The sequence below is a fragment of the Amblyomma americanum genome, chromosome 1 (assembly GCF_052857255.1).
Source record: "Amblyomma americanum isolate KBUSLIRL-KWMA chromosome 1, ASM5285725v1, whole genome shotgun sequence".
NCBI lineage: Eukaryota > Metazoa > Arthropoda > Arachnida > Ixodida > Ixodidae > Amblyomma > Amblyomma americanum.
The window spans coordinates 498511182-498538640 of record NC_135497.1 but is presented as its reverse complement, the minus strand read 5'-3'; the positions used below and the strand labels follow the sequence as shown (position 1 = coordinate 498538640).

At 47.2% G+C, this 27459-nt stretch overlaps 1 protein-coding gene across 1 annotated transcript in view; it reads right to left on the bottom strand.

Annotated features, from left to right (window-relative positions):
* The window catches only part of LOC144105466 (organic cation transporter protein-like), a gene marked incomplete at its 5' end in the record, with an annotated part of 61433 nt that overhangs the window by 9765 nt on the left and 24209 nt on the right, over positions 1–27459 (bottom strand). Inside the window, 4 exons of the mRNA XM_077638591.1 lie at positions 4706–4920; positions 18393–18481; positions 21392–21539; positions 26579–26747. Coding sequence (XP_077494717.1) covers positions 4706–4920; positions 18393–18481; positions 21392–21539; positions 26579–26747 — 621 coding nt within the window. The remainder of the gene's footprint in view (positions 1–4705; positions 4921–18392; positions 18482–21391; positions 21540–26578; positions 26748–27459) is intronic.

The following is a 27459-nucleotide window of genomic DNA, read 5'->3' as shown; positions in this document are numbered from 1 at the left end:
GTAATACAGAAGAACTGAGATATCGCGCCGACCCAGCCCTCTGTGTAGTGCGCGTGGTCGCGAATGGTTAACCGCAGAAGCATTGATCCACACCATGATTAGTTCAATGTTGTCTTTCGAGCAGTACTTTTTTGACAGTGCGTGGATGTTATACTGAAATGGGCACAGTATTAGAAGTGGAAACCACGAACCTGTTTGGACCAATCACCGTTGGCCCAAATGAGGGCGAAAGTACACGATTGCGATGCTAGAATAAAATGGCTGCGCACTGAGCAAGAACCCATGTAGTTGTTCGTCATAGCTGGAAGGCATGTGGCACTCGCAAACCGTGTGACCTTACTGAGGTCGTACCAGTCTTTGTTCTTAGTAGCCGCTCTCCTGCCTCAACTCTAGCCTTTGTAAAAAGTATAATTGCTGCATTGCCTTCAAGTCAGCCTTCACCAAGAGCTGCGCTAGTTCTTTTCGGGAATGTTTGTTAGAAAAGAGCAAGGGTTACACCAGTGGCACAAAAGTGGAGCATGTGCCTTTTGCTCCTGAAGTACAGGGATCGAACCGTGGCGCCACTGTGATTGTGTGCCGTCTAAAAGGAAATAAAATATGTCTCGATGGATTTTGTACCAATAGCTGGAAGAGGCCGGATATCGGCGATCAGATGTAAGAGGACCAGAGAGTCTGTACTGGAGAAGGCAAAGTTATGGCACTACCACACACCGCACAAACAGCTTTCTGAGAAAGCTATATGGCTTTCCTTTGCAGTCGCAGGGATGCATTTGGGTGGATGCCAATGTGTAAATACTTCCTATTACAAGTTTACTCCACCTTGGCGGCTTCCCCTAAACATTTGACCAAAACTTTGATGGGAAGCGATGCAGATGCATGTTGACTACGTATTTCTGACGCGTGCGCCACCAAAACGCCGTGCGGACGTGATCATCGCCGCTATATTATATGTTTTGTCCGGAGCCTAGCAGTCTATCGTAACTGAGTTTATATGGCGGCAATTTCTTGCGATTACAGTTACAGTTGCGTAACCACCCAAAGAGATATATGGTGCATAAAAGCGAACTGGCGCGAGAGAATCAGACCAATATATGCAAGACAGGTGTGGCGCCAACTTACAACTGAGTTTATTTTGCTCAAACTAAGCTCTTGCTTACACGCAGTGAGAAGCTTTCAGCCCACCTAGTGCTGCTGGCTAATATCACATATTATATGCGTCTCCCTGCATTTCAGCTTTGTTTACATTATCGCACCTACGAGTTCTGGCCGCCTCCACTTGTCCACCGTGACTCCATGACCAGTATCGTACCCATTATCACCTGAATGCTTCCCGCAATCATATCGTTTCCTATGCCCATCAATAGTTCGAGCAAAGACCATAATATAATGTTCTGTTTCTTGACTTCTGAAGAAGGCACAAGCCAAAGTGCTACCCTTTCAAGACAAGTTTTCAATAGACAACAGGAATCATAAGTTTTTCTTTGTTAGATTGTTTCTTTTACAGATATGTGTCATAGATTTTCGTATTAAGCATGAAATCCTTCCAGCTCCCATTGTCGGAGCGCCTGGAATGACCTTGGCGCCAAAACGACGGATAATACGGAGGAGAACATGACCGAACTTTGTAGGGACTTTCCGCCTGTCCCCTGCTGCCTGCGTGCTAGGCTGCCGCCGGAGCAGCACGTGCGTCAACGACAGCGTTTCCCAACAGTCCTGTGGTGGGCGAAGCCAGGATGCGGCGCGAAGGATCCTATACTACTCTCTGTCCAGCGCACGCGCAGTCCTAGCGACGTGTGCGCGATGTGAGAACGCCGCACCTTTTGCGTAATCCTCGTGCCCGCGGCAATACCTTCCTCCGCCCTCACTGTTTACAACGGGTTCAGCGCCGCGACGAAGGATGGCGCCATGGCTCCACACGACACGTTGCACACTCCCGCCTGAGGGACGCTGCAGACGGATGGCTTTGTCTGGCCTCGTAACGAAGTTCAGTCTCTATATGTGCGATGCCGGCACTACAAAACATTTCATGCTTACGTGTACTCTTGAAAACGAGGTAGAGTACATTTTTGCTGCTTGTAGTTTCTTGATGACCCTGTACAGTAGATTCTTTGTTAGTTCACTCCCCTGCTTTGATGTTTTTGCGCTGTAGGTTATGATGCTAATAAGTAAAAAATATCGGGGGCTACAATGACCAATGAGCCCGGCACCGTAAGTGAAAGAAGGGCTCACCGTCGCCTAGTAGTCAGAGCACATGACAGATGTTGTTGTTGTTTGCCTCACAGAATGGCACATACCCACGAGAGGGGTTGGCCATAACCAGGTGGTGACTACTTGTATTGCAAATTGCATGCGGCAAATATAGGAGACCTAAAAAATTGACTGCACCACATAGTGCGGGCAGGAAACTTCTTTCTTTTTCTCGCCCTTCCTAGTATATGCACCACAAATGCGGCAAAGCGCCAGATAGCTGCAGTCACCATGTCCGGCAAATGTGCTGCAGGGGCTGGCAGTCACCGTGGGGCGGGGGTGCACACAAAGGTGGAGTAGAGAGCGTTGGAGTCCCCGAGAGCAGCCACCGGATCGTGGTGGCTATCCTTGACCGAGGGGCGGGGGTATGACGAACCACAGAGGTGGTAGGCGGCTCTCCATACGTGACCGCAAGGTTGCACCGTCAAGCAATCTCTGAACGCTGTGGGCAGACAACACACCACAGAGGGGGCGCAGTGCTGAAGGATTGGAATCCTCTAGAGCGGCCGCGAGTTCGTGGAGGATAGCAGCTTATGAACCGTGATGGCGCGTGACACAGCATGCAGGTGAGCCAGACCAGAGGGTTGGAACTGACCAGGGGAGTGCATCACACATCACCGAAGTCGCCCAGCGCTTGTGGCCTGGAGTAGCTTTGCGCGGCTACGAGGTTGTAGCGGCTAGCAGGGCGATGAGGGCGGGGAACATGATGACATGAGCTGCGGGGAAGCCAATATGTAACTTGCACCTCACTTCAGCAGTGCACAAGCTTTGATTTCGAATAGTTTATTCATGGGTGAGGCAGCGACTCGAAACAGCTTGCCGCAAACCACTCATCCCTACCTAACGGAAACTAGAGAGGTCATCAGGGGGAATCGATCGGAGCACAAATTTCGCCAGAAGCTCCCGCATAACTCAGACCATGCGAATGGAGCTCAGTTTGTGTTACAGCCGGCCGGAAGCCTCCTTGAAGGGGCAGTCTAGAACGTATGGAAGCCAACGTGGCTGCACTCCCACACAAGTACTGACCTTGGAACGAAGCAGCTGCGGTCGCGCGGAGCAAAACTTGTTGCTCTGCGGGCCACTCGAGCGCTCTACACGGGATTGATCGCTTCTGTACGCAAAACACGGATAGGTTAATATCCCACGATTTTACAGACCCTTTACATATTTCTCTGGTAGCATCATATTAGGATTTTTATGTGACCAGCTACACTCCAGGTGACAAAAAGGGAACAGCGCACACACAGGACGAAAGAGACGAACGACACAGGTGCTGTCTACTTCGTCTTGTGCTTGTTCTGTTCCTTTTTTTGTCATTTTACACAACTAGCTCACAACAGCGCCCTCGTACACTCCGGGCGATAAGGCTGGGTATGAGAGGCTGTAAGCTAATGTGGCGCAAATTTGGAATATGCGAGTCATAATACCTTAGCATACGCTCAAGAGCAGCCATACGGCTACGAAAGAAAGAGTATGCAGCTTTCACAGAAGCTTCGCAGTTGAATTTCAGTACGTACTTCCAAATGGGCAACGACGTTTCCGTGACTGTGTTTCATTTCTTAGAGTCTTTTTTTCTTGGAAATTTTCAGCGTTGGGTCGCCTTCTAGGTTACGCAGCCCAGGTGTCGTAGTAAATGCCTGGCATTCAAACATCAGATTAGGTGAAGAAAATTTTCTTCAGTCTCATTCGGGTCTGAGCACTGGCTCTACAATTTGTTATGCAGGGTAAAGAATGAATATTTTCTTAAACAGGAGTAGGTTGTTGCAATTATGCGCTGACGCATATGACGGAGTGTCTGTATGCGTTCGTTCAGGAAGTTGCGTTCACGGAAGATTGCATTTGAAAATGTTTACGCAACCTTCTTTATGGCTCATGGGGGTTTAACACCCCAAAGCGACTCAGGGTATGAGGGATGCCGTAGTGAATGGCTCCGGAATAATTTCGACCACCTTGGGATCTTTGACGTTCACTGACATCGCACAACACACGAGCGCCTTAGCGTTTCGCCTCCATCGAAACGCGGCCGCCGCGGTCGGGCTCGAAACCGGCTCCTCCTTATCAGTAGCCGAGCGCCCTAACCACTGAGCCACCGCGGCGACGATGCGCAACCTGCTCTCTGTACAGTCCGCTACAGCTTACGCGTAAAGCATCATGTCTGAATTTGCCGCACGTTGGTGCTGCACACATAATCTCTCTACCAGTAGTCACGTGTGTACTGACTGCGCATTTTGCATGCGATGATCGGCAGTGCATATACATGCTTATGTGCTCGCTATTGTGTGAGTCTCAGAAAGGCCCACAGGATTGAAAAATAAAGAAGTCATGAAACTCTCAGTGGCACATCTGGCTTCTGCCGACGCTTGGATTTGTGCTTGCGGGATTCAGTGTTCTTTACCGTTTTCCCCCATGCTACTGTCCCCGTGAGCTCGCAGCAAAAGCGCGGTGCCAGGAGGCGCACCTTTGGGCAGGAACGGCAGTGGCACGATGGCCAGCGCAGCCAGCAGCAGGAAGAGTGCCTGAGAGCGACGCCGGCTGCATCGGCGCGCCACCCATAGGCCCAGCAGAGCGGCGGGGATCTCGCTGGCCGCAGAGATGGCGTAGTTGAAGTACGGGTTGCCCGGAGCGCTCGTCGACGACAGCACCAGGTTGTAGTAGACGAACGATCCCATGAACCTGCGATGAATTTTAGGACAACGCCTTCTGGCAGCACCCGATTCTCTGTTCCTGAGCTTGAATTTATAAAGAAACGTCATAAAACCAATAGTATGCCTAAAGAAAATAAAATAAATATATACATCTCGACAAGTGCCGACAGGTGTAACGACCTTATTTCGATTGCAAAAGAAAACAGGGGACAGTTGTATATATTACTGGCACTGGTGAATAACAACATTAATCGCTCTCGCACAGGAAACATAACACGCTGAACACATGCCCACCACTATACGCGTTTCGGCCATGTTTTTTTGTAGATTTAGTTTTCAATCTTTTGGTCTCTTTTATCATTAATGTGGCCTTTTATTTACTACGTGACTTTTGGTTTTCTGTATTTTTGATTTGCACCGAGAGGCGACCGGAAACAAAACTTCAGTTTCTTCGCCAAAGCCACCAGCGTGGCGTGGCGCACGAGCTTCGTGCCGAGCAGCCGCCGAGCGGCTGTTGTTGAAGACGCGGCATTGCCCTCCTTCTCGGAGGAAAAACATCGACTCTGTACTTTAAAAAGAAGATAGGAAAAAGAAAAAAAAGAAAATTGAGTAATGCGCGGCACTTAGCCTCTACCTGTCTCGCGATCAGGCTTCATCCGCGCGACACGGGCGATCTCAGGTCTCTGCAGACGGCAGGTAGTCCAGAAAAACCCATCCGGTAGAAGTTCGTAAGTGACGTCAATTAGCCGACGGAGCACTCTCTAGGGACCGAAGCAATGCTTTAATAGTTTCTCTGAAAGCGCGGCATCTATTGGGTGTTCATACTCGCACTCTGTCGTTCGGAGCGAACGTGACCAGTCTGCGGCTGCGGCTGTAACGCCGGGCGCCATGGCCTTGATGGTGCTGGATGTCCAGCCTTGCAAACTGTCGGGCTCCTTCTGCACGAAGAGTGAAGCTCTCGGCGACAATGTCGGGGTCGAGGCCATCATGGGGCAGCGTCGCTTCCGACACTGTCGACAATTCGCGGCCACATAACAGACAGAAGGGCGTCTTCCGCGTGGTCTTTTGTTGCGCAGTGTTGTACGTGGTGGAAGGAAATTCTTAGACGGATGCTCAATGTAAGCATACGCACATGGACAGCATTTCAATGAGAGCTTTGTTAAGACGCTCAGTCAGACCATCCATCTGGGAATGGAAGACTGTTGTTTTCCTGTGAGTAGTGCCACTCAGTCACACGAGGGATTCCAGGAGTTTGGCAGTGAAAGCGGTGCCTCTATCCGTGATAATAAGTGCCAGGGTGACATGCCTCAGGACGATACATTCCACGAAACATTTCCCATGCTTGGTTACTGTGCCTCTCTGAAGTGCCTTGGTTTTAGCGTAGCGCGTTAAGGTTATCGTTGGCGACGATAATCCACCTGTTACCTGAAGATGAAGTTGGGAATGGGTCGAGAACATCCATGTCAACTTGATCAAACGAGACTCTGGACACTTGTACAGGATGTAAAAGTCCAGCTGGTTTGACGGGCGGTGTTTAACGCTGGTGGTAATCGTGGCACGTACACACTTAGTGTCGCACTGTCGCCGCAAGCTTAGACCAGTAATAGCTCCATTGGACCCGAGCCATAGTGAGGGCGTAGCCAAGGTGACTGGCGGTGGGCTCGTCGGGACACGCCTTCAAGATTTCTTCACGGACAATCTCTTGGACGACGAGGAGGTAGTCGCTCCCGGTTGGAGAAAAGTTGATTTTCTACAGTGCGTTGTTGCGCATGCAACAGGACCACTGTTTTCTTGAGAAGGGCCGGGCACCCTCGAATCTCCGGGTCCTCATGCTGCTGGTGGGAAAGAGTTGCTGTATCTACGGCTGCGATTAGAGGAAAGCCCAGTTTTTTGCCTTCGCGTGCAACCTTGACTGGAGACCTTGACAAGCAGTCGGCATCGTTGTGCTGGCGCCCTTATTTGCACACGGTGGCCATGTCAAACTCCTAAAGGCGCAAGCTACAACGCGAAAAGCGCCCAGAGGAGCCCCGTAAGTTCGTCAACCAGCAGAGAGGGTGGTGATCGCATACGACCAGAAGTGCGGGGCTGTACATGTACAGAAAATGAAGTTGGACGATTTTTCTTCCCAAGTTTTATACCATGTATATACGCATAATGTATTTAAATATTTGTTTCTCTTTGCGGCTCTACTTCATTGACCGCTTGTATAATGTATTCTCATATTTTACCTCTCCGCGGATTTTCATAATTTCACGCTGTCATACAAACAAATGACGTTTAAATTAGACGAGAAATGGTTTTACTCTTATCTTGTCCATTTTTTTTTGGTAAACCCGAACCTGCCATGTTCTGCAAGTGTGTGACTAGTGTAGTAATATGCCGTAAAGTGTGATAAGATAGGATAAATATTAATGATAACGTTGCGAATCTGCGGTCTCTAAATCTTCTATGTTGCGTTCCATAGTTTTTAGACCTCGCACCTTAGATGGATGTTGAAAAATTCTTGTTTTTTTTCGCTTGATTTAGTGTTCCATAGTTTTTACATCTCGTGTCTTAGCTGCCATAGTTTTTACATCTCGTGTCTTAGCTGCATGTTGAAAAGTCGTTTCGTTATTTTTTTACGGCTGATTTAGTTTGTTGATACGCTATACCATTACACGCGATTCCGCTGTGTGAGGGGCAACCGCAAGGCAGTGTCGATCAGTGCATAGTTTCCCTATTGAGCTGTGACTAAGGGGCTGATGCGAAGCGTTTTATTTCTCTCACGCCAAAACACAGTTCGTAGCGAGGAAGCCCAGCGTACGCGCGTGTGTTCGCGTTTCTAAAACAGGACATGGAAAGGGGCAAGGGATTAAGAGGGAAGGGTGGAGAAGACGGTGCTACGGCAAACGATGGCCACGGAGGTAGTGAAAAGGGGGAAAAGGTCTGATGAAGAAATAAAAAGCATGGACATCATAAGCTGACGCAGAGGTGGCGAGAAGGCACCGAGGAAAGCCGGCAAGGGTGGCTGCGCTATCGTGGGAGCCCCGTGATTCAAGGGAGATGATACGTGAAGATTGAAAAGCGAGAGACGTTGCCGCGGCGAAAGCTGCGATAGCGAGGAAGAGTGGAGAAGGCTGCGCGTACAATGTGCATGGCCTGACTCGGTCGCAGTGGCCTCGACGAGTTACGTCCTCACGTCCTCAGCGGTAAGAGGCGGGCCGCCACTGCGCTTCTCGAAGCAGCTGCCTTTGTGTGCAGTCAGGACAGAGTGGCTGGCCGAAGTTGGAGTGCAACCGCCATGCCACCGAAGCGAGCGTTGGATGGAGAGGTAGAAGTCGCTCGCAAGCCCCTATTGGAAGGATGCACACGGTGTTTCAATTTTTATTACCTCGCACTAGGGCGCTAACGACTTAGAGGTTGAGCTTCTTGCGGTGTCTGTGCACCCCGCGGTGTCAGTAACATCTACTGTGTGAACACAGATCGCGTGGCTCTTAATAGCGTCAAAGTTGTATGACGATGACGCGTGTAAGTTACTTGCAATGTGTCCTGTTCCCCGAGACACTCCTGCACGATCTGCGTCGCGCGTCCATTCCTACTCGTGCCTTATTAATACCGGCGAAGCTTCCCTGAATTTCATGTCTCGGCTTCCAAAATCAGTCTCAACCGCCGCACTGTCTCCGCTGAACTAAAATGTAGCTCCTTTCTTATTGTTTAGTCAACGCGAAGAGTACTAACTATAACTTATCCGCCTGAAGTGTGGTTTTGCATGGAAATGGCAAGAACCGGCGCTAGGAGGTACGTCGGAAAGTCGGGCTTTACACCTCATACAACAATATACTCCACACACAACGACTGCAGCACATGAGCCTCTTTCGCAATCTCGCCAAACTAACACAACAGCACAAGGATCAGGCAGGAAGCGCACTTATTTCATACCTGGCAGTAATGCGACATCCACACACGATCAGGAATTGGCCACACCAAGCTCACACCAATTAGTCAGGGCCATCTCCTACCACCAACCGCTACATTTCCGTGATCCGTCGTACATCATGAGCCAACTTGCCCCAAAGCAAGCGCTGCTAAAAATGAGGTCTGCTGTCCTGACAGGCAAAATGTCTCAGTGTGGCATGCGGAGACACTAGAAAATTGACTCTGGCTCTTCTTGTACAGCATCGCGAACTTGTCGACGACCGTTTCATCCCGAGATACAAAACAACTGTTAGGCCTCGCTTGATTTGTCGTGAGCTCGGGTTCGTGTCATGAAACCGGCGAGATTCTACGAACCAGCTTCAACGGGCCCCGTATGCTTAAATTTTGGGAGTTGCAAATATCATATGAGCTACATTTGCCATACATTACCAGCAGCAACACGCGCACTGACCCGATGTCATTATCTATTGCAGAAGAACGTATATTACACATCAACAATGCGCTGTTTCTATCATACTAACTACTGCAGCCTTGTATAGTAAATTTCAACGAAAGCCAATGCCACCAAACTACACCCGCCGAAACAAAACAATGTAATCAGACAGGTGGAAAACGCGGCTTACTTTCTTTCAGCGACACCTGCATTTGAAAAATACATTGTACTTCAGTGCTTGAGTAATGGCTCCATTATGTCTCTTATGATATTATTCTATCCTTAATGCCTAACCAAGACATGTACTATGGCGCCGAGGCGTGATTCCTGAAAAGTTTGCGCGATAACTACAAAATCGAGACTTTGAGTCTGACTTTTCACACATCCTTAATAAATTAAAAAACCGCGCGGAAATTCACACAAAAGTACGTTCAACTGCTTTTCCTAAATATGGAGTAAGATACTGCTGTATGCAGCTACAACTAGATTGCTCATTCTGCCTTAGTGATCCGGCCTGGAGGCATAACTTCTCTCGAGCCAATGGGCGAGTTTTATGATCGACGAGGCATTTTGGTCCCATGAAGCTTCTAATACTGTCCCATTAAAAATTTCCTACATTGACTTCATGGGATGCGACACTGCCTCTGCGCAAAGACTGCCCCCGCCTAAAGACCGAGCGGGCGGTACTGAAGCAAATGGTGCGAGACCATTCTACGCACAAAGAAGCCGCCGCAAAGGTGCGACAACGTCGTTCGCGCCGCCGAAGGTCGTCAAAGAAAGCAGTCACATTTGAGAAGAATGCCCCAAACGCAACTGCAGCTTATCCGCCTCCAAAATCCGTACCAAGGGAGCCCGGCGCTTGGTGATGCTGGACCTGTTGCCTCAGATGCAACTTGGCCACCACTGCCAAAGCCTTCTACGCCTACAGTGTCAGGGATGGTGGCGCACTCAGGGCAGTGTGCAGCGCCAAGACTGATCCAGCCAACAGGTACGATCAAGTCCATGGCCCAGATATGCAAGTGATTGCAATGCTAACCTCACTAATGAATGCCATGCTTGCTCTGCTATCCAGACTACGCACGCCAGCAGCAAAAAGCGCACTTCAAGTGCTGGACGCGCTCCATCCAGTTCTTGCCGCTCTGCAGTAGAAGGCATCATGGGTCCTTCGGACCTGTCTTTTCAAAAGAAAGTCAAGCAAGCTTTCATTTTCCAATGAAATGCTCGTGGACTCCAGTCCCGGATTTACGATTTACGGCACTACGTCTACGAGAATCACTTCCCCATTCTTGTGATTTGTGAACCGAAGACCGCGGCAATTTTGCGAATATCCGGTTACGAGGTATTTGCATCACCCACGCGCAACAAATACAGCAAAGTCATCGTCTACATTCGACATGAACTTACATATGTGTAACCTTCAGTTCCTCCGAACGAAGACAATCAGTACGTTTGCCTGACAGTGAAGAGCCGAGACCTGACGTTAACGCTACTGGCGGTGTACTTGGCGCCATCAAGTCGTTTCGAAGCCAGAAGGTTGAGTGGTTTGATGGCAGCTACACCTGCTCCGTGGGTCATTATGGGTGACTTCAATGCTCAACACACCATGTGGGGAGGCGTTAGGATGGACGTTAGGGGAAGACAGCTTGTGTCCTTCGCCTCTGTCCATGACCTCCAGTGCCTTAATGACGGAAGCCCTACCTATATTTGAGGGGTGACTTATAGCAGCTGCTTGGACTTGACTTTCGTTTCACAGTGCTTTGCCAACAGCGTCCGGTGGTTTTCGGATGTAGAAATCCATGGCAGCGACCATATCCCAACCTATCTGATTATTACCGGCCATTCTACATTTTCCGCAGGCTCGTGTAGGCAGCGCATTGACTGGACAGTTTTTAAATTACTTATGGAGGCTGCTTGCACAGAGGGCTTCTCTACCGGTCTTGAACAAAAAATTAAGGAGGCCATGGAACATGCCACCTGCCCCTTTAACCTTGTCGCTAACTACACCGATTTTGACTTCGAATTGCAGCGACTACGATCACAACGGCGCAGGGCAGAGCGCAGATAGCGGCGCACAAAGTCGCGCCTAGACCTAAGAGATGCTAGGCGCATACAGAAGAAGATTCAGCGCAGAATTCAGGCACTACAAACACAACGCTGGAGGACATTTTGCCAAACACTTGATCCACGGAAGCCTTTGTCACGCGTTTGGAGCGTAATTCGCGGTCTTCGCACGTCCCCTCAACAGTGCTACCCGTTCAAATCCGTAGCGCTCCACCAAAAACGCAATGTGGTTGAGGTAGCCGAAGATTTCTGCTCAAGAAAAACAGGCCCTCCGAACCCAGGCGCAACGCTGCACTGCAACAATATTCCACCCTCAAGGGATTCTCGGATGGATGGACTATTCTCCATGGAAGAACTTGATGCTGCGCTGGCTTGTTGTAGAAGGTCATCATCACCAGGGCCCTATGGTGTGACGTACTCCGCACTTGCCAACCTTGGCCAAGAAGCTCGACGGGCTCTTTTGTACATTTATAACAAGTCATGGACTGCTGGCATAGTTCCTCATGATTGGAAGACCAGTCGTCTGGTTCCACTTCTTAAACCGGGGAAATAACCGCTTGACCTTTCGTCATACTATCCAACTGCACTCGCCAGCTACGTCGGCAAAGTCGTGGAAAGAATGCTGCTCACACGCGTGGAATGGTACTTGGAGCGATATCAGATTTATCCAACCTTCATGTCTGGGCTCCGACGTGGCCGCTCTTCTATCGACAACGTGGTTGACCTTGTAACGTCGGTGCAACACAGCAAAAGTTTGAAAACATCGACCGTGGCATTGTTTTTGGATATCAAGGCCGAGTACGACAACGTAACGCATCAGGCCATTTTGGACGCAATGGAAGCTGCTGAGATCGGAGGCCGCACGTTCAGCTAGATACGCAGCTATTTATTAGAGAGGTCGTTTTTTGTCCTGACTGCGGACGGACCAACGTCCTTACACCGAAATTCGCTCGGAATCCCTCAGGGTGGAGTGCTGAGCCCAGTTCTCTTCAACCTTGCTCTCACCGCCCTGGTCGACATATTGCCTCAATCTGCTCAGATCTCTGCATATGCAGATGATATCTGTATTTGGGCATCAGGGGTGACCCGTCCTCAAGTTCGTGCAAGACTTCAAAAAGGCGGCATCGATATTGACATCTTATTTTCGATTGCAGGGCCTGAAGATTTCGGCCGAAAAGTGTTCACTTGTGGCATTCACACGCAAAATAATGTCACTCTACGCCATTCGCATTAATGGTGAAGCCATTCCCTATGAGAGAAGCCACAGATTCCTTGGTGTTGTCATCGACAGGAACCTCTCGTGGAGTCCACATATCTACGACATGAGAAAGAGACTAATTGCGATTGTCCACGTCCTCTCCTTCCTCGGGGGAAAGTCCTGGGGCGCATCAGTGCGCTCTATGCTGCAACTGTACCGTTCCCTATTTCTGGGCTACATGCGGTACAGTCTTCCGGTATTCAGTTCCATTAGAAAGACAAATATCAAGACTCTTCAAAGTGTGCAAGCGCAAGCTCTCCGTCTCTGCCTTGGACTGCCTAAATGTGCATCAACAGCAGCAACTGTTCTTGTTGCCCGGGAACCTCCTGTTACTACATACATTGCTGTTGAAACCATGAGAAGACATATTCGGCACCTCACACGGGTTCCCTGTCATCACCTCGCAACACTCTCAATAATTAGGCCGCGTACTGCATTCGCCAAAGTCATTGAAGCCCATCGCGCATATCTTCCATCGGAGTTCACCCCTGCGTCAAGACCGTGCTCACCCTTATGGTGTCTTCATGAACCTCAGGTTCACCTCTATATTCCTGGAATTACGAATAAAGCTGGTGTATCACTACCCGCTCTCAAACAACTGACATTGAATCACCTGCATTCTTACCACAGTCACCGCATACATGTTTACACAGATGGATCAGTTCACTCGACCAGTTCTGCGGGGTCGGTGGTGATACCGGCCAGATCCATCTTCATGAAAGTGAAGACGACCTATCCAACATCTTCAACTCTTGCGGAACTCGCAGCCTTACGGGCTGCGGTAGAGTTCATCAGTCAAGAACCTCCACTTGACTGGACGGTTTTCATCGACTCTAAAGGAGCCCTTCAAGCCCTGCAAGCTGCGCTACGCCGCGGGTCGCAGGAACAACTTGCGAAAATCGCAACTATCGCTTCGTTTGGCAGAGTGGCGGCAAAGTTCTCGTTAGACAGAAAGAATGTGACACAGACATTGCTATCAAGTCTAAAAATGACTTGATGACGCTTGCATAAGTGTTTCTACAAGTGTCGCGACCTATTTATGCTTATTACTCCTGACAAACTCCTGACAAAAGTCGCATCTTGGTAGTAAGCGTCTCAAAGGTTTAAAGGCTTTTCATTTGAATATTCAGTCTGCCAGAAATAAACATCAGTATTTAGATTTGTTTTTTGATAGTATTGGTTTTTCGTTTGATGTCATTATGCTCTCAGAAACCTGGTATACTAGAAATGACAATGTTTTTTCAATACCCGGATATGAGGTGTTCTACCTGAATCGCTCTTTACGCTGTGGTGGCGGCGTTGCCTTGTTAGCGAAAGAAAATCTCAGATGTGACCTTTTGCCTGATTTGACCTCTTCGAAATCTGAATGCGAAATGTTAACAATAGCAATGTGTAACCATGTCTTTTCTGTCGTGTACCGACCCCCTAATGGTGATCACGCTACATTCTGTGCTTCCGTAGAAACTATGTTTCAATAATGCACAACTAGTAAGCTTAACTTAATTTGTGGTGGGGACTTTAACATTGACTTGACTTCTAATACTCGTGAGTCAAAAGAAATGATATGGTTATACGAGAGCTATGACCTAAATAATGCTATTTCTTCTCCAACTAGAATTACTAGTACGTCTTCGACGCTAATAGATTTCTTTCTCATCAGCTCCTCCATCAAAAATTTTTGCATCTGGAGTCATAGCTTGCATTCTTAGCGATCACTTACCTGTACATGTAGTCATCCCACATCATGAAAAAGAAACTAGCCTTCCGATCCCTTCTAGAAATGTTTCATCCAGAAACTTGAAAAATTTCCGCCAAAAACTATCAACTGTATCTTGGGAGAACGTGCTTTCTTCATCTGAGGCAAACATATCTTTTGATATCTTCTTTAACTTGTTAAGAACTGCTTACGAAACAAGCTTTCCATTTTTGAATTCTTCCAAATCGAAAAAGATCAGAAAACCATGGATTACTCGATATTTACTTGCTAAAATAAAAACAAAGTATACAATGTACCCAGCATTTCTTAAGCAATGGGATCCCGAACTGCTTAAATCATTTAAGAAGTATCGTAATAAATTAAACAAGGAACTTAAGCATGCCAGAGATAACTATTTCAATAATCTTTTTTTAGGATCATCCAAAAACGCGGCCGTGACATGGAAAAAACTAAACTCAATATTTCAAAACGTGCAGGCATCAAAAAGAATTAGTGAAATTGTTGTGAATGGCACAACGATTTCAGGAACTGATCTAGCTAATGTTTTCAATGACTACCTAGTAAACTTGAAGTTTCCTGCACCGTCAGGAGACTGCACCCAATATTGACTGGCAGTTGTCTTGAGACAATTTACTTGACTCCAGTTTCAGAAACGGAAGTTTTCTCTGTTATCATGAAATTAAGAAATACTAGCTCCAGTGATATCTTTGACATTCAAGTCCGACCGATTAAGTTCACTGCTGAAATTATTGCTGTCCCACTTGCCCATATTTTCAATCTTTGTCAAGTGGAGTATTTCCAGCACAGCTACAGTGTGCAAAGGTTTGCGTTCTACACAAAAACGGTGACAAAAATAATTTAGCAAATTACAGACCAATTTCTATTTTACCAATTTTTTCCAAAGGGCTTGAAAACGCCATCCATTCACGTCTGGTTTTATTTACAGATAAACATAACATCCTGATTGACTGTCAATACGGTTTTAGGGAACATTGTTCCACCGAACTTCTCCTGCTTCATCAAAAAGAGTTCATTCTAAAAAAAACTTGAAGAAAAACGATACGTATTGGTAGTTTTTTATAGACTTTACAAAGGCATTTGATTCTCTTAACCGGGGTATTTTGCTGAGAAAATTAGAATTCTACGGAATTCGTGGTGTTGCCTTGAAGTTAATAGAATCATACCTTAGTACTCGCATGCAGTCTGTTTCACTAAACAACAGCACCTCCACATTTCAATGTACTTCGTTTGGTGTCCCTCAGGGCAGCATTTTGGGCCCTTACTTTTTTTTGTCTTCTGCTGTTGCCTGTAAAAATGGGGGCTGCGGCTTTGTCAAGCTGTATTTTTTACAGCTTTTTCTGCAGCTCCTCTGTCCATATACCTTTGAGGCAGAAATAAATTTATTATTATTATAAACGATGTTGTTAAAATTGATGGTGATACAAAAGTCCTGATCTACGCAGATGACACCAGCCTGTTTCTCGAAGGTGACGATTACGAAATACTTGTTAATCATGCAAACAACACTTTAAGCAAACTTCATGATTGGTGTTCCTGCAACGGCTTGGTTATTAAAACCCAAAAAACTAAAGCAGTCATTTTCCGAGCGAAGGGCAGAGGCATTGTTCCAAATAATATTCTTCAAATACAGTGTCAGCCGATAGAAATTGTGACAGAATTTAAAACTCTAGGCGTAATTTTTTCAGAGCACATGCTGTGGGACTCGCACACTAATCATGTTATCACGACCCTAGCTCGCACTATAGGATTAATCTACCGGCATCGAGACCTATTTCCTGTAAGCACAAGACTGCTAATTTATCATTCACTGTTTTTATCGCACATAAATTACTGCTTTTTAGTTTGGGGCAAGACAACCTCAACAAATATCAGGAAACTGATGGTAATTCAAAATAAAGTAATCCGGATTATTTCAGATTCTTCACCAGACTACTCAGTAGACAGCTTGCTTAGAAAGTTTAGACTAATTAGCATAGAGAACTTGTATAACTATCATCTTTGTAAAAAGTTAAGGGATGAAAAGAAACAAGGCATTAATCTCATAACTAATCTCGCAAACTTGCAAATGAATACCCATTATTATACAACCAGACATCCTGAGCACTGGGAAGTTCATCGTAACCGCACTAATTATGGTGAACAAATGTTACGACACACAGTACCAAGTGTATTAAATTATTTTTTTCGCAAAGAAATTGATGTGATGAGCATTTCGAAAACAGAATTCAGAGATTTATTTCTTTAGTTGTTTAGAAATAGGGTTGAGAAAAGGGTAATTACTTTTTTTCTCTTTCTCAAATGCTACAATTGTACTACCTATGCACTACCTTTTATAGAATTTTTTTTCTCAGGTTTGATCTGTATGCTCTGTGTACCTGTTAATTCTTCTGTTTGGTTTTATAACTGCTGTTCTTTCAAATCTTTGAAGTATTTTCAATCATGCATACTTACACTGCGTTTCGTACCTATAGATTTCACGGAAATTGTATTTTGCCAATTTTAGTGACGTATAAAATATCCATCAAAACGTGTTTTTGTGTGTGTGTGTGTGGGTGTATATGCTGATCAGTATATGTATATTGTATGAGCTGCTGTTGCCTATGTAGACAAAGGGGGTGGGACACTGTCAAGTTGCTGTTCAGCAGCTTTTTCTTCCATCTCCCCATGTTTTGTACAAACATGAAAATAAACCGTATTTGTAACTTGTTGCTGAGATCCGTCTACTGTACCAGGGCACCGTTTCCAAAGGTCATGACATCATTTTTCAAATGGCTGCCAGGACACTGTGGTATTAACGGTAATCACCAGGCTGATGCGGCTGCGCGTTCTGCTCACAACGACGCACTTCCAGTGAGGATCCCAATATCAATACCTGACGCAGCGTGCGGGCTTCGCCCTTTGGCGCTGGAGCTCACACTTTTAGCGTGGAACACGGGAGTGTTTTGCAACCTCCGCCTCAAGGCACTGGACCCTGGACTGCGCCTTCGTCTTCCACGTAATTTAGCACGTCGCGACGCAACATTGTTATGCCGTTTATGGATCGGTGTTGCTTTTACCAACAACTATGCTTTCCGGATAGGGATGGCCGACAGTCCTGCCTTTGAAATCTGCGGTTGTGAGGAGACCATCGCTCATCTTCTCTGTGAGTGCCCTGCATTTGCGAGGGCAAGACATACACTGTGTTGTGCCCTGGACCGCCTCAATCCTCACCCATTAACAGAGCAAAAGATCCTCGGTCCGTGGCAACAACAGTCGACTGCCCTCAAGGCATACAAGGCACTCTTTGCCCACTTGAGAGCGACTGGATTGAGTGACAAATTGTGACAGCGTTGTGCGTGTGTGTGTGTGTGTTATGCATTTTTCCCCTTCTCTCTTTCTCCTTTTAGTCCCCTAATCTCTCTTCCCCAGTGCAGGTTAGCCAACCGGAACCCCTTTCTGGTTAACATCCCTGTCTTTCCCTCCTCCTCTTTATCTATCTATCTATCTATCTTGCTACATTGATTGGAGTTAAATAATTTGGCGAATGCTAATATGCGTACGAAACAAGAGGAAGACAAATTTACATTTACAAGAAGTAAAAAAGAATATACACTTGTAAGAAAAAATTAGAAGCGTGAGATATAGCTTCAACAAACAAAAGCTATTGAGTTGATACTATCTAGGCTTTGGATATTGCAGACCATGTTTGTTTGCTCCTCTCGCGTGACACATTATCGCTGCATTTCATGCAATTTCATTCAATTCTAATTCTAATGATATTTGTGAAGCGGTGTCCTCTGACATCCCAGGCATATCACACCTTTATTCAGAGCCCCTATGGGAGTGACTTTATGTGCAGAGGCGGAGAAGTTTTCACAAGTTTTTCATTAATTCAAGGACGGACTCTGCCCTAGACAAGGGGCTCGCTTTGTCGCGCGTTAATTTCAATTTCTACAAGAAGCAATATACGACTAACGATTGCGACGGTAGCATGCACACTGAGGCGAATGTGATGGCATTCTCATCATCATGGCAACACCGTAAGTGATTCCCACTGCTTCCGTCTGTCGACGACCTGTTCAGCAAAGGATGGGCCACAACCATGCCTGCACTCACCACAGCGCAAAGAGAACCAGTGTGTTCCGCCTCAGTTTAGGCGTTCTGAAGAAGTCCACGAAGTGGAACGCCGTCGCCTTTTTGGACTCCTGCAGAGATAAAAACAGGGGAAGAGTGGACAAGCGCTAAGTATTGACCCAACCGTCTGCTTCAATGCGTCAGAAAACTTCATTTTGCATCGATTGAAAGGTAAAAGGCCATTTGGTTAGGTCAGCTTGAGCGATGGTCGGACACAGACGGCATAGAAAGGCTCAACCGTTTTGTTAACGTTCAGTCAAACATGCATAATTCTCCATTCTCTTGTGCAAAAGGAGGAGCTCACAACCACTCACTCTCTTCTTTGGTGTTGTGCATCGTACAGACCGGGGGGATGCATGCGGGAGGACCGGGGTTCGATCCCCTGTGCCGCTGGGTACCCACCATGCAGCAATTCAAATAGGCACAAGCTTTCCCTTGGCCTGGTACACCGCTTATTTAGGGTGAAATGTCTGGGAAATGGTTATTTTGACCCCGCCTTGAAAAGACGAAAGTCCCTTGTGTCACGGCGCTCTTTGGCCGCAGATGCCCTTGCGCCATAAATATTTCGTCATCATCATTAACATATACAGGCAGGAGGCTTTCACCGCACGCCCAAAAGAGCTTAGTAGAGCAAAAAAAAAACGTCAAGCGCAAATGCATTTCAGAGCGCATTGCCGTCCCTGTGGTTGTACGCCGCTAGTTAATGACACTATCGCCATGCACGCCAGTTCACCAGACCAATCGTCCACGTGCATCGCATCGTCGAAGCGAAAGACAGATTAATTAGGAGCCATTCAGCTGCGCTACACATGCGTTAGTACCTCTTATTTTGCTCCGTGTTGTATGCTGGATACGTCGATTTATATGAGCTTCTATATGCATTTTATGAGGTGTTTTTTGTATATTTACGTTTATGTTTCCTGAACAAAACGCTAGTTGCAGCTCAACGCAGATTTCTCTGATCTCGTCATTCGGCCGCGCTGTTAATTGCAACGAAGTCACTGCAGCTTCTCCAGTTCTCGTTATGCCGAATGTGGCTGCCGAACTGTTTCGCCGTCGCGTTAATTTAAAGTGCATAGGAGGGGTATTCAAGTTGGCGACTCAATCTCCGGCGGCCGAGCGCCCATCAGAACATGTTCCTCTTTCAGCTCAAATGATGGTCTTCTGTGCTTTGTTACTCATACTTCACATTTGTGATTCAAGCCCAGCTGAATTGTGCCTACGCTAATTAAGAACCAGTAAACAAATCGCAGTATATTGGCAAATTGGTACCTGCTAAATCCTGAGAATATAAACTGATTGAATATTTTCCACATGTAGCTAGAAAACATCCTCGAAAAGCACGTTCACATGCTCACTACGTGCCACACTGGTAAGGATATTCTTAATAGCAGCCTCCGACTGCAATGACAATTTTCTTGCAATCTTGAAAATAAAGATCCTGGATGTGTCCGCATACCTAGCAATTCAGGATAAAATCATATTTGAGCCGGAAACCGTTTAAGGACGCAAGTTTTTCATATAATGCAAGATTTCACTATAACAACCAATATATCCGCAGACCATTAGACGGCAGTCTTGTACATTTTTTTCTGTTCACGGTTTTGTTATCGTCAAAACCGTTCCCGACTGATTTTCTATGGTAGTCGTAACTGTTCGATGGAATCGCTGGAAATCCCTCGCCCACCCTCGTGCAGGGCAGCGAAGGTGTTCTCCCAGAGAGATAGTTGCATGCCCTGCACACAAATTTTTCCCACCAAACAGAACCACTTGTAAAAAAATGCAGGACTGATGTCGGGTGATCTGCGGATATATTGAATGTTATAGTGAAATGTTACATTACATGAAAAAAAATGCTTCAGGAACGGTTTGCCGCTGAAAATGCTTTTGGCCGGAATTGTTGGGCATGACACAGCAGGGCAATTAGGTGCACGCATTAAAAGCACCTGGACCCTTACAACGAGACTAAAACAATTCCATCTAATTTTTCTCATTAAAAATTGATTTTCTGGTTCTTTCTGACTAAGCTGTTGTTTGTCTGGCAACGAAAGAAGAGTTTTATTAGGGAGGAAATTGGAGTAAAAAATTTTCCCGCCACTCGATTCAAATTTGTGAGGACACAACCGAAGGGGGTCAACTCCCTGATTACACACTGCATGGAAGTGAGAGGCTGTGTGGTCTAGCCTCAGGAATCGGAGCCCCTGCCCCGACAGACCGCTGCCGGCATGAGAAAACGGCCGCTGATGGCGATGTCTGTACATCATTTTACAGCGAGAGCTGTTTGGCGTGTGGATTTTTCGTCGCTGTTGTAGTGATAGTAGTGGTCGGCGTAGCCATTTAGTGGTTACCACGGGAACAACTTGGAGGATGGCTACCGTGCAAGGAGGAGAGTACAGCGAGAGCGTAAAAAGGCGCAACCGAAGGGTGGAGGTAAGAGAAGGTATGGCGAGGAACGACCAACCGGAGGGTGGCTACCACGGGAACCACCCGAAGAGAGGTCAGCATGGGAGGAGGAGGGAGAGCAAGGCCGATGTGGAGGAGTGTAGCACAGTCTATCGGCAGCGGCTGCTGCGAACCATGTAGCCCGCCTAACGCGGCAGACTGGAGGGGAGCGCTGCTCGAAGAATGAGCAGGCGTGGAAAACTACAAAATACCGCTCATAACCATACGAATACAAAGTTTCTCTCATATTCTCTACCTCAATACATCGTGAAATATAAAAACATTTCAACTGCGTTCGCTCAACCTCGCGTTGCAACGTGGCAACCGTCCTATGTGTTTGTTTCTTTAACAATTCCTACCTTGTGAAAGCTCCCTGTTCAGTAAAACAAGCCTCTGTTTTGTCAGAACGCGGTAATTTATCAATATAAGACAACTCCGGCTTGTGCTCCTTCTCTCTTTGAAAGTGACGCCATAAATAGTTTCGAACTCGTGGGCACAACCAGCGCCGATTCGCCCGGCGTGAGATGCGTTGCGCTCACCGACTTAGCGAAGAGAACCAGGTCGCTCATGACCTGGTCCATGTCGGGCACGGGCCGTCGGTTGATCCTCAGTATGCGCACCACAGACCTCTCAGCACGCTTCATGCGGCCCTTGGTCAGCAGCCAGCGCGGAGACTCCTGCAGGATGCTGGGAAGAAAGAGAACGCGGGACCACCACGGTGACGGCGCATGTCAACACTGCTTCGTTACACGAAGAGTTTCGTTTGGGAACAGTGCGCAATCTAGCGGTGGCTTTTCTAACCAATAAATTGAGCCGCGCCGAAAGAATAGAGTCATTTCACTCAAATGGCGAATGAGTGCGCCTGAGTGGAATTTAGAACCCCACAATATTTTCGCAAAACTTTCATCCCAATTTGCAGCACTGGGACGGCGAAATCTCTAATATTTCGAGCCGCCTTTGCGTAGGAAGACGCAGTTACATGAAAGATTGGCTTCCATTAACTGCACAAATCCCACAGCTGAAAATCCATTGTTTTCAATGCATTACACCGTTCGGCTTCTCGCAAGGAGGCGGTTTTTCAATTGGGCAAAAAAACTGGCAATGACTACATAGCTCCCTCTTCTCCCGCTTCAATGATGTACGGCGATGGCGGAGCTGGCCCTAAATTACACAACTTCATCAATAGTTCGCTGATTGCATTGCTCTTGTAAGTGTATACTTTTAAGCACAAACACATTAGATGACACTCTTGGCAAACTAGGTGAACATCCGTTCATGAAATCACGGCGAAGCCGATTCCTATACTGAAGCTGAAAGTTTCCGCAATTGTTTATCCGAAGCAGAAAAAAAGTTACCATCTCCGCCCTATTAAACAGAGGCTCAACTTAGAGTCTAGTTCGAATTTTACTCCCAATAGCCCACCCTTGGGTCTCATCCATGGTTTTAAGCCTCCAATTTTCCAAACAGTCTTAGGAATGAACTCGTTTAGGATACCATTCTCGGCAAACTATAAGGTCGACAACGTCCTGAAACTGCTGCGGTCTTGAACCTAACGCTGAACATAAGGCCGATTTTATCTCGAATATTCCGAAACTTTCGGCCCGAATGGTCACGCAATGTGATGTGACAAATCGCCGTTAGCAGTATCGGTTGTTAATTTCACTTTTACATTGACCGCCTTCCAAATTGCATTTTGAAGTGGATTTCGCTGTCGCTTTTTCGTTCTGGTGCTGCGCGGGCTTCTGCAGAACGGTGATAGGCGAGTGGAGGTTCTGGAGGGTGCAGGTGGGTGGAAGCTCAAGTTTGGGAGTGGTTTTCACCAGTGGGTGCCCAGAGCTGCACCCAGCGGTGGGTGGTGTTACGTTTCGCCTACGACGCGCGGTATAGCCGGCGCGGATGCAATGGACGCCGGGGCTTCGTTCAAAGTGGCGGTCATTTTGGCCCGTTCAGTGCTGCCGCAACGCCTCCCGCCAAGCGCGTCCAGGCAGGTTTCAATGCCACGTGTCTTCGTGTGTGCGTGTGTGTGTGTGCATGTTGGTGCCCACGCTTGTCAAAGCGCGGAAGCCGGGGAGAGTAGCTCCCCAACTGGGAGGCGAGGAGGTCTGACCGGCGCCGGCCCGGTGGACGCGTCACGTCACGTCTCAACATGTCCGTGCGTCGCCGTCTCGTGCGCCTCATCCCGAGCCGTTCCTTCTTGCCCTCGACTCCGAGGGTATAAAGGCAGCTGCCCCGGACGCCAAAAGAGACTTCGATTTCTTCCGTCGAGTAACGTGGTCGCCCTGACCGGCTGCTCTTTTGCGATGCTAGAATAAACAAGTTGTTCTGTTGGCAGTCGACTCATCCTTTGCCAGGACCTTCGGATGTTTCCAGCTATGCCCCAGGCCGCCAGGCCAACGCTACCCTTGGGGCTTGCGACCCATTTGCAACAGTGGTGGAGTCATAAGCACGCGCACGCACGTACTCACGCACACGCGCAATGAACGGGAATATTTTAGGGGTAGAGGAAAAAATAAGCCCCGTGCAGGATTCGAGCTACCGGGGACCCAAGCAGAGCAGCTTCGTTTCTTAGTGCCTTTGTCCACAAGGCCATCGCCGCACGTTTTCGTTCTACATGAGAAGATGAAGCGCACAAAAGACACGGCACATAGGCAAAGACGGACACGACACAGGCGCTACTTGCAACTGTTTATTGGATACACGCACGGCTTATTTAAAGCCAAGAGGTAGGGGTGATGGAAAAAAAAACACAAGCAAAGGGTAAAAGATACTGGCGATGGTATGGATACTGCATTGTAGGGAACAAAAGTGGCTCAAATCTTTCTGAACTTATCTAAAAATATACTCTCATTGTTATGTATGACTATAGCGATGGGGTGCTGATGCAGGAACTCCCGCCTTTTTTAATCCGGTGGGCTTCTAGCAGTTCTCGGGCAGTCTTATCTTTACTTCTGCAAAGGATTTGAGTTTCCTGGAGCTTTGGTTGACAATTCTTCTTCTCTTCTTTGCCGCAGTCCTTGCAGTGATGCGGCAAATGTGACCCGGTACCAACTCTTAGTGACCGTTTGTGCTCGGTTAAACGTGCATTAATACATCGGCCTGTCTGGCCGATGTACACCTTTCCACAGGTCAGCGGGATGCTATAAACCACCCCCACAGCGCATTTCAGAAACGGGTTTACATGCTTAATTTCACATTCTGTTGATTTGGCATCATCATTTCCAATCTTTCGACACAGCGATGCAAGTTTTCTGGGTGCAGAGAAGACCACTGGTACTTTGTATTTTGCAGCAACACGCTTAAGATTATGAGCCACTTTGTGGGAGTATGGAATCAATCAGTGGCTCATAGTCTTAAGCGCGTTGCTGCAAAATACAAAGTACCAGTGGTCTTCTCTGCACCCAGAAAACTTGCATCGCTGTGTCGAAAGATTGTAAATGATGATGCCAAATCAACAGAATGTGAAATTAAGCATGTAAACCCGTTTCTGAAATGCGCTGTGGGGGTGGTTTATAGCATCCCGCTGACCTGTAGAAAGGTGTACATCGGCCAGAAAGCCCGATGTATTAATGCACGTTTAACCGAGCACAAACGGTCACTAAGAGTTGGTACCGGGTCACATTTGCCGCGTCACTGCAAGGACTGCGGCAAAGAAGAGAAGAAGAATTGTCAACTAAAGCTCCAGGAAACTCAAATCCTTTGCAGAAGTAAAGATAAGACTGCCCGAGAACTGCTAGAAGCCCACCGGATTAAAAAAGGCGGGAGTTCCTGCATCAGCACCCCATCCCTAGTCATACATAAGAATGAGAGTATATTTTTAGATAAGTTTAGAAAGATTTGAGCCACTTTTGTTCCCTACAATGCAGTATCCATACCATCGCCAGTATCTTTTACCCTTTGCTTGTGTTTTTTTTCCATCACCCCTACCTCTTGGCTATAAATAAGCCGTGCGTGTATCCAATAAACAGTTGCAAGTAGTGCCTGTGTCGTGTCCGTCTTTGCCTATGTGCCGTGTCTTTTGTGCGCTTCATCCACTCAAGCTATGAACCAACTTGCCCAAGAACGTGTTCTTCTTTCTACATCGCATAAAATAAAAAACAACACTGGGTCTCCTGATGTCTTATTTACTCACATTGAATACCGAGTTCCTGTTATACATTTTCACTGCAACAGAACGCGTCACTCCACCCGCACTTCAAAATTCTGAGATACACACATGCGTCAGAGCAACCAGTCAGGGGATTCACGTTGCGCAACGTATAGTCGCACTGTGCTCTGAGCAGAGACTTCGTTTAAAGCGTTTTTCTGAATGCCTATTCACGATTCGGCTTTTCTGCAGTCTAAACAGACCCATGAGCATGAAAACCTCGCACGGAATCCTGAAGTATTGCGTTACGCGCCGCAATCTTCTAGTTAGGGCGTGATTTCGGAGTCGTTCTTAAGAGTCCGCTGAAGAAAGCTCCAAAAGAAAACACACTATCAGGACACTACACGTAGCAATTATCAATATTTTCATATTTCTCCCACAGATGACAGTTCACTAAGCACGTAACAAACGTCCCCTTAGCGCAACGCCACGTGTTTGCTGGTAAGGCCGTGTGGCGATTAAAAAAAGTTTTTGCGGTGGGTTGAATAAAAACACGCCAAAGTCGCTTCAATCTCCCAAGAGACCATTTTTTTGTCCAAAACCATACCATAGTGGTCACTTTCCTTTTTTTTCCAAGAAATGGAGATATGCTTAGTCACAAGAGACACCATATTTTTTTTTTCAATAAAAAATCTCTGTTTGGACGGGAGAACTAAAATCAGCCTGCAAAACTAAAAGGTGTTGGGTGAGCCCTACTCGCGTTAAAGCAAACACGTAGTGCCATAAAAGACTTGCCATGCTTGACTGGTCGTAAGCCAAAAATTCTCGCAGCCGTATGACGAGCGGGACTCGATGAAATGCGCTAGGGCTTAGTACACTGGTGTCAAAAAAGCCTATACCCTATCAAAAAATCTCATATGAATGCATTCTTATATGTGTTTCATATGTGTTTCAAACGACTTATATGAACCACAAGTGAGCCTCGTATGAACTCATATAGACAGCGTTTGAATTCAACAAAAAATAAAACATTCCACCGAGGTCTGTCTAGTTGGAAAAGGAATTTAAGTGAGAAAAGAACGCCAACCGAAAATTATTTGCGACTACGTTTCGGTCAGAACCTTCCATAAAATTGCCCTCTCAAAAAGGATTTAAAAGAAGAAAAACAGAAATTAACGAGTGGGAGCTCGTACCAGAAGAGCTTTGCCGGGCTTGTAAAAGCCTGTTTGAACATAGAAGAAACAAACAGCAAAGTGCTCAAAAACAAAAATTCCTGTCAGGCCTGAGAAGAACAAAATGACGCGCCGCTGCTGAGTTTAGCGCGTAGTCCACGGTAGCGAGAATCGAGCTTGACCCCTCGACTCGACCAGGGATGTAGACTTCCCTGTGTTTCAGTGCTATATTGCCGGTGCCGGATTTCCAGACATAGACGAGACTAATTTCAGACTGTTCAAGGTCTGATAGACTAATGGAGATCCTGCAAAAAGAGAGGGGCACTCTGGGCGAAGTGCCGGACTGCGTGACCTTGCGAGACGAGCGCTGAAGCGCGGATGTCTGCGCCTAAAACGATGCATGCTTGATGAAAATCAATGGCAATTTAGAGTCTCGATGTCAGCGACCGCAAGCAGTTGTATGCACTTACAACCAGAAGGGCACCATCATGAGGGCCGACAGTCCCGTGGCGAGCTGCAGGTATCCCCAGTCGCGGATGTAGTAGGCCAGCAGCGGCAGCAGCAGCAGGGGGATAGTGTATCCGATGCCGAACCCCACGTTCATCATCATGCGGTACTGCGGCGGCATGATCTCCATCACTGGGCACGGGGAGAGACAGGGCGGAAAGCCTATAGTGTTCGCAAAGCCGGTGTTCGTTCGAGACGTGTGCTCGAAGGGAGTCAAACAGCCAAGACGTCCGAGAGTAAGCTCAACTCGCAAGTTATTTTATTACAGCGCACATTTATACGGCCGCATTGCAGCCTCTGCCCACGCATTGTGCGTCACTATGTTATATGTCAGGCGCGTGGAGCCCAACGTCAAGTGCGCGATTTGTGTTAAATAAGAGATCCCCATTTTTTGTGAGTGGAGAATGTCATTAAAGGGGCAATATAAGGAGGAAAACTGATTCAAGCTATACTGATAAATGACTGCCGCTTCATGACAAATATGCCATTTTTGCCTAAAAAAGAGCCTTGATACGGCATAACATGTCGAGAAAGCGAAGTATACGAGGCGGTACTCCTTGGTTATTCCTGCAACTGCGCTAGGTAGCGGGAACTCTTCGCCGACGAAAATTGGTTCTCTGCTTTCCCGCAGAACGCTATTGCGCCTTTAGAGGGCAATTACCTTCAAATACGAAGAGAACAATGCGGGGGGCCCAGCCAAGAATGCGAAGAGTCTTATAATTAAGACAGCGTAATCCAAACGATGAAAAAAGATCAGACACAAAACATGAGCGCTGAGCCTTTCGCCTAGCGTTTTGTGCACCCAGCCTGCGTGTAGCCGTTGTACGGATCAACTTCAGTACCT